The sequence below is a fragment of the Triticum urartu genome, chromosome 6 (assembly GCF_003073215.2).
Source record: "Triticum urartu cultivar G1812 chromosome 6, Tu2.1, whole genome shotgun sequence".
NCBI classification, from domain to species: Eukaryota; Viridiplantae; Streptophyta; class Magnoliopsida; order Poales; family Poaceae; genus Triticum; species Triticum urartu.
Window position 1 is genome coordinate 498,166,657 of NC_053027.1, and position 10,829 is coordinate 498,177,485.

The 10,829-nt window shown below is 47.0% G+C and overlaps 1 protein-coding gene across 1 annotated transcript; it reads right to left on the reverse strand.

Annotated features, from left to right (window-relative positions):
- Nucleotides 1-992: 992 nt before the first annotated feature.
- On the reverse strand, nucleotides 993-2,703 carry LOC125514559 (G-type lectin S-receptor-like serine/threonine-protein kinase SD2-5). The gene is made up of 2 exons (XM_048679897.1): nucleotides 2,462-2,703; nucleotides 993-2,370 (listed from the first exon to the last, which is right to left on the reverse strand). The coding sequence occupies exons 1-2, from the start codon at nucleotides 2,535-2,537 to the stop codon at nucleotides 1,151-1,153; spliced, it is 1,296 nt and encodes a 431-aa protein (XP_048535854.1). The 5' UTR covers nucleotides 2,538-2,703; the 3' UTR covers nucleotides 993-1,150.
- Nucleotides 2,704-10,829: the final 8,126 nt, after the last annotated feature.

The window sequence follows — 10,829 nt, forward strand, 5'->3', positions numbered from 1 at the left end:
CGAGCACTAAAGCGAGTCGAACGCGCGCCGCTGTCATCGCCCCTCCCTTGCCGGAGCCGGGTAAAACTTGTTGTAGTAGACTGTCCGGAAGTTGTCGTGCTAAGGCCCCATAGGACCAACACACTAGAACAACAACCATCGCTGATGAAAATTAGCGTGGATAGGAAGGATCCAATCTGAAGACACACGAACGTAGACGAAAGACAACATAATCCGAGCAGATCCGTCCGAGACACACCTCCACATGCCCACCGACAATGCTAGACCGACCACTGGAACGGAGGCTAGGCGGGAAGAACCTCATTCCATCTTCGGGAGCTGCCTTCGTCTCGTTTTCCTAAGCAAAACATAAACCCTAACAAATTTGAAGAAGAATCTAAAAACGGAGCCTTTCCGTCGGCATGGGCCGGGATCCACCGTACACCCATGAGCCTAAGGTCATTGGAGATGATGCGGACCGGTGGGAACGTCGACAGGAGGTAGAGGAAGCCTAATCTCTTTCGGGAGGATGCAGGAGGCGGTGGCTGCCTATAACCCTACACTAGCTAGCTGTCACCTGGTAGTAGCCACTAATAGTTTTTCCTTCAATTACTGTACAAAAACCGATCTATATATAGCTCAATGAGAGCTTTTTGATACATGCAAATAGGTGGGGAGAGGTGAGGAGGAACCGTGAGCAGAGGAGAAAGCAAGCGGGGGCGAGGCCGCATCGGCTTGGCGTAGTGTGAGTTCTCGGGGTGACCAAAAAATACGACAACCACGACGGACGGCGCTAGGTAGGGAGACATAGAAGAGAGGGGTAAACACGGTTCATGCATGCATACTTAGCATTGGCATGAGAGTGTAGAGACGAAACCTTCATTGTAGGCAGCGGATAACAACAAAGCAGATGATGTTTTTGCGACGTGTGCATTGTGAATTACTTCCTCCCTACCTCCATTGTTGCCAGCGAATGACAACAAAGTAGTAGTAGATGTTTTGGGACGTGTGCATTGTGAATTACTCCCTCCCTAAAAAGATTTGTATTTAGAAACAGAGGGAGACAAATTTAGAATAACGATTTAACCAATGCCTATGCTCTACGTCTATTGTTCCAAGGAAAATGTTTCCTTGGGCTTAGATCGAGTCAAGCTGTACAGCATCCCATAGCTTAAACGATCTCGTCGCTACCACGAGGAACACCATTTGCAGAAGTGGACACCGAGTTCACGGTGCTCGTCCCCGTGGTCCACAGGTTCGCCGCCGCCGGCGTTGCCATGAGATGCTGGAACGGGTTCGCGGGCGGAGCAATGTCCATCTCGCCCTCGAGCATCTTCACCACCACACTCATCGGCGGCCTCGCCTCCGGCTGCTGCTGCACACACCAGAACGCCACCTCGCACATCCTATGCACCGCCTTCTTGTCTTCCTCGCACGCGCCATCACAACTCGCCATGACTTCCATTAGCTCGCCGCTCTCGTACTTTGTCCACGCCAGCTTCGGGAACCACTGCTGGCTCTCCGGCGCGGCCTCGTCGAAGTTTCTCCTCCGGCCGAGGATCTCGAACAGGAGGATGCCGAAGCTGTAGACGTCGCACTTCTCGGTGGCGCCGGCCTGCATCCACATCTCCGGCGCGGCGTACCCGGGCGTGCCACGCATCCCGGAGACGGTCTTGTGCGTGTCCGCCCGGTTCAGCAGCTGCGCGAGGCCGAAGTCGGCCACTTTGGGCGTGAGGCCGCCGTCGAGGAGGACGTTGCCGGGCTTGATGTCGTAGTGCACGATCTTCTGCTGGCACTCCTCGTGGAGGTACCGGAGCCCCCTGGCAACGCCGACGGCGATGGCGCGCATCGTCTGTAAGCCGAGGTCGCGGCTCCGGTCGAAGAGGTAGGAGTCGAGCGCGCCGTGCTCCATGTACTCGTACACCAGCGCGCGCACGTCGGCTTCGTAGCAGAAGCCGAACAGCCTGACCAGGTTGATGTGGTGCGTCCTCCCGATGGTGCCCACCTCCGCCATGAACTGCTCCTGCGAGGTCCTGTCGTCGTGGCCGGGGTGGAGGCGCTTCACGGCGACCATGAGGCCGTTGGGAAGCATGCCCTTGTAGACGGCGCCGAAGCCGCCGGCGCCGAGCCGGGCGGAGTAGTTGTTGGTGAAGCCCAAGAGCTGCTGCGGGGTGAACCGGATGGGCTTCTCGCCGGCGATCTCCTTGAGGAACCGCTCAACGGTGGCGTCCCGTATCTGGGAGTCCGGCACCACAGCGTACAGCGTCGTGCTCCCCGCCGGCGCGGGGCTGGTGGTGTTGATGTTGATGGCGGGGAGGCCGTTCTTCTTGACGCACCTGTACACGAAGTAGACTATGGCGACGGATCCCAGGATGCTCAGCACCGAAACAACTGCATGAGTGAGATGCAAAAATCGGAGTTAGACACAAATCATGTTGGATTATTGTTCTTGATAGCAGTGTTAGATCTGTTGGGAGCGCACCAACGGTGACGGCAAGGAATGCGTTGAAGTTGCTGGAGGCTTGTTGGCCAAGATTGTCGCCGGATGAGCTATCCATGATGATGAATTGGTTTGCTTGTCTGGGGGAAGAAATGGGTTCTACAATGAAAGTTTAAGCAAGGATGATTCTGCAGCTTTACATGGGGTCTGGGCTGAAATAGGAGATCCTTGATCATGATCGACATAGAAGCGGCCACTGTTTTTTTGTACTAGGGTTCAAACTTTTGACACGGCAAGGATACCTAGAAAGAACGTAAACGCGGGAAGACAGCCGTGTCAAACTTTTTTGCTGTGCATGGTCAGCTCGAACGGACGCCAATCACGTCATGACAGCTGCAGATTCCACGGTGTAATTTTGAACAGAGAAGGTCGAGATGACGCGGCAAAACCCTCGCCCTTCCTTATTCTCGCGTGTTTGAAGAATTGGTCAAGACAGATAGAGTTTTCGGCCAGGCGAAATTTCTAGGTTTTTTCTTTACCACACAAAAGCTTTGCGTGTCGATGTATTACAAGAAGATTGCAAGGAGAGAAAGAGCTGTTACAGAGTATCTGGCGGCTTGCCGCGGTTACAAAGGACAACACGGTGACCATGGACAGGCTACCGCAACAACCACGAAACAACGCACTACGGATCTACCATGTTCGTGGATCCTATCTCCAGGTTTCTGCCGAAGTCTACATTGAAATGCGGACGCGGTGGCTAAACCGAAAGTCAAACTATATACCAAGATAAGCAAACAATATGCTAAATTACTAATAGTGCAAGTGATAAGCAACAAAGACCCCTATCAAAGATGAACAGTTTGGGAAGGGCTCGATGAGGCCATAGAAGGTGCTGGGCTTTGGGCCGACGGAGGGAGCCGGTTTAGGGATCGCCGAAAGAAGACGATTTGCCGATTTGGATTTAGGAATTCAAGTGATCGAGGGAGGCGGACAATGCATGTGGTGTAAAATTTGATGAGGTTGAGGATCTGGGCAACGCAAAAAATGGAAACACTAAAACACTAACGTCAGATTTATAGAATTTTAGAGCGAACATCGTTTGGATCGTAGGATATTAGTAACAAATCTTGGAGCAAGGTCGTTCGGGGAAAAGGCCATACATTGTGAACAACCCCCTCCTCCTTACTTCTATGTCCTTCATCTTTTCCAGGGCACCTGCGCGGGCTCGTTGGCAGTGGACACTGTACATGCTTGATAAACAAGAGTAAATTACAAAAAACCACCACAATTGCGTCGCTTGGTGCGAAAAACCACCGTTTTCATAAAAGTTTGCAGAAACCACCGTTTTTCAGTAATTTTGTTGCACAGAGCACTAACTGGTCGCTTGACCGCGTTTTGACAGAAAACCTGACGTCCCGGGCCCAGCCGTCAGGCCACGTGGCAAGGGGCAGACGGCGCGCGCATGACGCACGTTAGCGGCGCTCCGTTGACCTGGTTCGACCGGACCAGCTCAAGCCCGCGCCACCATTCCCCATCCTCTCCCTCGTGACCTAGTTCTCTCTCGCGCCCTCCATGGCGACACGCAGCGGCGGCGGTGGCTGCGGCGAAGGAGAGGACGAAGGAGAGAAGGAGCACCTGAGGCCGGAGGGCGACAACGCGGTGAAGATGACGGGCGGCGGCGGTGAAGTTCCTGCCGCATCTAGCCAGTCGTCGGCGTCGTACGACGTGGGAGCCAGGTCGGCGGCGGAATTGGCTAAGGTGTGGAAGGCCAACCCTAGCCAAAGCCACCATTATACCTCTGGTCTTGGCGGTGTCGAGTAAGATTTCCTTCTCCTACCTCTATGCATCTGCCACCTCTGTGAAATGTAGAATTAGGGTTAGCTAGCTTGTTTACTTAGTACTGCTGTTGAATGTGTTAGATGTAATTATTGTTGTCAAAGATGTAGCAATTGTTTGGTTGTGCAAAATCCTAGTTCTAAATTCCTGTAAATAATTATTTTATATGCTCTGAGTAGGTTTGTAGTAATTTAAATACTTCTGAATGTTGTAAATAATTCTGTTATATGCTCTGTATAGGTTTTAGGCATTTAAATACTTCTGAGATGATGTAAAAAAATTGTGTTGTACATGGTTGTACAACTGAAGAATTTGTACATGTGTGATGTAAATTATAACTGGAAAAGGTTGTAGTCCTAACCATTGTTATTTTCTTTTGCTTTTGTAGCTTGGATGATGAAATTTGGGATGCCAGGTTTAATTTCATTGGAGAAGACAATTATGAGAGGCAGATAGGGGAGTCTGACATAACATTCAGTCATTTGGTAGCTATCAAAGAGGAACAAGGTTATGATGGAAGTTATTCAATGTACTATCCAAAGGTGGTAGGTGCTGGGCATGCAGGGATGGACCTGATTATGTCAGATGACAATGTGGAGGAGATGCTTGATTTGTATGCAGAGAAAAAAGTAGTGAACATAACTGTGATCAGTGCCAGCAAACCTGACTTGTTTGCATTAAAAGACCTTAACAAAGGGGCTGTATGTGAAGATCAAGTGCCCATTTCTGAGATTGGTAATCCAATTGTTTATGAGATAAATGATGATGGTGTGTTGTTTCAATCACAAGGCAGTTCTGAAGCTAATGCACATGAGTGTACCCCAATGCAGCCAGATGACTCTCAAGCAGAGTATCTGATAACTCAGCAGAGTTGCAATTTGCAGAAAGAGAAAGAGAAGGAGATTGTCATTGTAAATGACAATGTAGATGATAGTTCAGAAGGAGAACAATTTGATGATAGTTCAGAAGGAGAAGAACTTGATGATCCAGAACTGAAGCAAAAGATTTGTGAGCTAAAGAGGAAGAAAAAAGATCCTAAATACCACATGGAAGGTGATACAGATCCAGAAGATCTTTTCTGTGAGGAGGATAGTTCAGATGAGGATGAGGTTTTAGTACAACAAGCTCCACCACAAAAATTACCAGTTAGAAGAGGGCCAACTGACAGATCTCACAACAGTTCTGCAGCAACAATAGAACCAGATTATGTGCCCTCCTCTGATGAGAACATGGAAGATGTTAAGTGTGAATTATCAGATGAGGAGGAGATAAGATATGACCCAAATACTGGCAAGAGATCAAGAGCTAAGAAGAGAGCTGTGAGGAAGTGGTATAATGAGGAACTGCAACAACCTGAAGATCAAATTTGTTGGCAGATGTGTTTTGAGGATGTGTATCAGTTCAGAAGGGCTCTAGTGAACTTGCATGTAACTCAGAGGAGGAATTTCCACTATCATAGGAATTGCAAGGACAGGATAATAGTTGACTGCAGTCAAGAGGGTTGCAACTTTCATATGACTGCCTCACAAGTTGGAAAAGAGAAAACCTTCTGCATAAAGAAACTCCAACTGCAACACACATGTCCTGTACTTGGTGAGAACTGCAAAGTGCCCATTAAGTATGTGGCAAAGTCAATTGAGAGCAGCTTAAGGACAGATCCTAGCACATGTGTTGATACTGTGATAGAGAACACCAAGGAAAAGTTTGGTGTGGAGGTAGGCAAGAACAAGGCATACAGGGCAAGAAAACTAGCTTTGGCAGTGGTCCTGGGTGATCAGGAAAGGCAGTACACAAGAATCAGGGACTACCTTCAGACAGTGCTTGACACAAACCCTGGATCTAGATGTATAGTTACTACTAGAGTTGTGAGAGAGCACCCAAGTACCAATCCCAGATTTCATAGGTTGTTCATGTGTCTTGGAGCATCAATTGAAGGTTTTTTGAAAGGATGCAGGCCATTCATAGGTATGTTCATTGTTTTCAAATTTCAAATTATTTACATTGCACATTTAATCATCTTTGTAGTCCTAAAATTGTGTATTATTTCAGGTTTGGATGGGTGCTTTGTAAAGCTGAGCACAGGACAACAAATTCTAGCTGCCACTGCAAGGGATGGTAATAACAATATCTATCCTATTGCTTTTGGAGTGGTTGAAGTAGAGGACACACCTAGCTGGAGTTGGTTCCTCACACAATTGAAAATAGCTATTGGTGGAGAAAAAGGGCAGTTTGGATACTATACAATTATCTCTGATAGGCAGAAGGTTAGTTCTAGAGCTCTAATTAAAACCGCTTCTCTCCTTTATTGTTCATGCTTGTTGTCTATGTAAATGTTTGCATGTTTGCTACTCTCTTATGTACATGTTTGTTAGTATTTACTATGCATTTGCATGTGAGCAGGGACTTCTAAATGCCATAGATGCAGTCTTTCCAAATTGTCCTCAGAGATACTGTTTAAGACACATATATGCTAATTTTCAAAGTGCTGGGTTTAGAGGGGAGGAACTTAAAAAGTATATAGATGGTGTTGCATATTCTTATACAAGACATGGGTTTGATGTTAACATGGAGAACTTGAGACAAGAGAGCCAAGAGGCTTGGGAGTGGCTAAGTAAGATAGAGGAGAAAACATGGGCTAGATGGGCAATGGACACTAATTGTAAGACAGACCTGGTTGTCAACAATTTAAGTGAAGTATACAATAAGATGATCTTGGATGTAAGGGGGAAACCAATCCAGACAATGTGTGAGGGTATTAGGACCAAGTTGATGGTTAAGTACAGTGAGAAAAGAATAGGGGGCCAAAATGCTAGGTGGGAGATAACTCCAACATACTCAGAGAAGTTGGAGGAGTCAAAGAAGTGGGCTAGGAACTGCAAGGCACAAATGGCTGGTCCAGATCTTTATCAGGTTCAGAGTGGGGAAAATACTTATGCTGTAAATTTGGCACAAATGACTTGTGGGTGCAGAAGATGGGACATGACAGCAATCCCCTGCCACCATGATGTGTCTGCCATATATAAATCAAAGCAGCATCCAGAAGATTTTGTCTCTGCATTTTTCAAGAAAGAAATGTACATGGCAACATACAATCCTATTATATTCCCAGTTCCTGGGCCTGATCTTTGGACCAAGACACCTACCAGAGACATTGACCCCCCAGTTTTCAAGAAGAAGAAGGGAAGAAAGCAGACCAAGAGAAGAAAGGGTCTGTTTGAGGTGCCCAAGCCCAAAGATACATCTAGAGTTGGCACAATATCATGCAGCAATTGTGGTAAAGAGGGTCATAGGTACACCAACTGTGGACATGCACTCAAGCCATCACTTCTAATGAGAAAGAACAAACATGAGGTACACAACCTCTTCCTTCATTTCATTTTGCATTGCAGATCTCTAATTTATACTAACATTCTTCTCTCTTTCCAGCCCAATAGGAAGAACCAAGCAACTGCTTATACTTCTACTAAGCCTCCAGCTGCTCCAAAGCCTCCAGTTGCTCCAAAGCCCACAAGATCTACAAGTACTTCTACTAGGAACACAAGGCAAGCAGCTCCCACACCCAAGAACAAAAGACAATCATCAAGTGCTGCCAGGACAAGCAGATCAACACCCACTACAAGAGCTGCTGGTAGGGCATCTTATGCTCCTCCAAGAGCTGCTGCAAGTCAGGCTGCTGCTGGTCCTTCACATGGACAGAAGAGGAAGAGGAAGCCTACCAAGTGGGATGATTATTTCACAGCAAGTGGAAATCACTGAAATGGAAAACTTACTTCGGGCTAACTTGACCTGAATCACCTAAGGTTTGTTACTCTCCTTATATGCCTCTCATTACAGAAAACCTGTAGAAGTTTGGTTATTTGTTGATAAAACCTACGGTTAATTCTGTCAATTTCTAGGTAACAGGAACATGTTAGTACCGAATCCTTAAAACAGGGTTGGTGTGGTGAGTTCTTAAACCTGGTTACTCATGTGTGTGTGCCCATCATTTGGACACCAGGAGACCTCTCAATATAAGTACACAAATGAATTGGTTCAATTATTTTAAATAGTTTAGAGTGAAGAAGATTGGTTTGTTCTCGAAAGGCTTTTTTAGGTTCTAATTCTTTATTTTATCATGTAGGTGTTCATGTGCGCCCACCAATGGATGTGTACATGGCGCAAACTCCATGGCTCGCGGCTCTCAAGTTTAGTTAGTTGTTAGTCTGCTGAGAAGCCACGACCAACTTAGTGGTTCGTTCTAGTACTGGGCATTGTCATGGTCAGTTTTGGTTCTAATTCTGTAACTGCGCTCAGACTGTAGCTCATCTTGTAGTAGCTGAATCTGACTAGCCTTGGTGGCCATGTAATTCAGCTGTATCTAGTACTGGTGTCTGGTGCTAGTGTTTAGCATGTAAATGATCTGATTATCTATGGAAGTTTCAGTTTCGTTGTCTTAATTCTTTTTTCTGGATTTAAAAGTGCAAGCTCGGATGGAGATCAACGTACTGTGCTTAGGTCCAGGAGAAACAGCCAACAGAACTGTCTAAGGCAATTTTTGCGAAGACATTTTACTTTCTAGGGGAAAGGTGTAAATGCATTAGTGACTTGATCCTGCCCCTTTATTTCAGATCTGACGTACCATGCGTCCCTGGAGCAGCGTATCATGCCAAGGACCGTAGCACTAGATATTTCCCCTTGGGTGCCGTCGACATCATGACACGACAAAACAGGCATCAACCCCTATATTTGGGTGCCTTCGACATCATGACACGACAAAATAGGCATCAACCCTATGTTTGGGTGCCGTCGACATCATGACACGACAAAATAGGCATCAACCCTATGTTTGGGGTGTCATCGACAACACGACAAGAGAAGGTAGGCATCAACCTATATTTGGGTGCCGTCGCCAACACAACATGACAAGATAGGCTCAACCCTATATTTGGGTTCGACAACACGACACGACAAAATAGGCACCAACCCTATGTTTGGGTTCGACAACACAACACGACAAGATAGGCTCAACCCTATGTTTGGGTTCGACAACACAACACGACAAGATAGGCTCAACCCTATATTCGGGTTCGACAATATGACACGACAAGATAGGCTCAACCCAACTTAGTCTCAAACATACCTCATAATTCAACTAGCATCACAAACAACAAGACAGAATAGATCACATGTAGCATCACAATAGCCTCAAACAACATGACACAATAGTCTGAAAATACATAATAATTTAAGCACTCCATCATCATCTTCACTCCTCCAAGATTGCCTTCATCATCTTCAGCTTCATCTTGTTCTCCTCTCCAACCTTCCAAAGGTCATGTAAGTTATATTCAAGTTTTTTCTTCTCCTTTTTGAGCTCAGCAGCAACCTCTTCAGCCACTTCAACCTTCTTTTTCAGATCAAAGTTCTCTTTCTCTAAGTTGATCATCTTGTCAGCTGCATCTAGAGGTATCTTCTCCTCATCCACATCCATCATTATTTTCCTATAATTCTCCTTGTGCACAGACTTCTGAACAGATTCACAAAAGTCCTTGGTAAGCTGAATGTGTTGGTTGTACTTTTCCTGTACCATCTTAATTTCTGCTTCTAACTTGGAGATCTTCTCCTCATTAGCTAAATTATCTCTAATTCTGCCTGCCTTGGCTTCCTTATATAGATCCCAGAGTTTTGTCAATGAATTCTTTAGTGCATAAGGCCATTCATTGTCCACCCATTCCACAACACCACAATTGTTACCCTTCTGCAACCAATTTTTTAACAGAGCTATATTTAGATCTAAATCTTATTTGCTACTGACCTTCTTGGCGCAACCATAAAATCTACGGCCAGTGTTCAGCCCATCGAACACAACAAGCCTCTCAGGAGCATTCCCATGCTTGCAAAGGTGCTTTCCAGTGGCATCAATGCCTGACCAATCCCTGTCCTCTATTGTTGCTGGGCGCTAAGTAGAGCAAAGTGGAGAAAATCAAAACAAATGCAATCTCTCATCTAAAAATCGAAAATCGCAAACCCTAACCCTAGCCAGAGAGCAGTGGGGATACTCACATATGGTTCCTCATCGACCTCATGTGCCAGCTGCGACACCGAATCTGAGCTCGTCTCGCCGTCATTCCACGACACCATGGATGCGGTCGCCGCCGACGACTGATTTCAGCTGGCAACGGCAGCGGCGGCGGGGGGGGGGGGGGGGGGGGGGGGGGGGGGGGGGGGGGGGGGGGGGGGGGGGAAGAGGAAGTAGGTCACGAGGGAGAGGATGGGGAATGGTGGCAAGGGCTTGAGCTGGTCCGGTCGAACCAGGTCAACGGAGCGCCGCTAACGGGCGTCATGCGCGCGCCGTCTGCCCCTTGCCACGTGGCCTGACGGCTGGGCCCGGGACGTCAGGTTTTCTGTCAAAACGCGGTCAAGCGACCAGTTAGTGCTCTGTGTAACAAAATTACTGAAAAACGGTGGTTTCTGCAAACTTTTATGAAAACGGTGGTTTTTCGCACCAAGCGACGCAATTGTGGTGGTTTTTCGCAATTTACTCGATAAACAATGGGTAAATTTTATTGTTGGTCGTGGTTTACCCGGGCAA

Coding starts and splice junctions, on each gene's coding strand:
- LOC125514559 (XM_048679897.1), bottom strand. CDS start 2,537: ATGGATAGCTCATCCGGCGACAATCTTGGCCAACAAGCCTCCAGCAAC. Junction 2,371..2,461: donor ATTCCTTGCCGTCACCGTTG/GTGCGCTCCCAA, acceptor TCACTCATGCAG/TTGTTTCGGTGCTGAGCATC.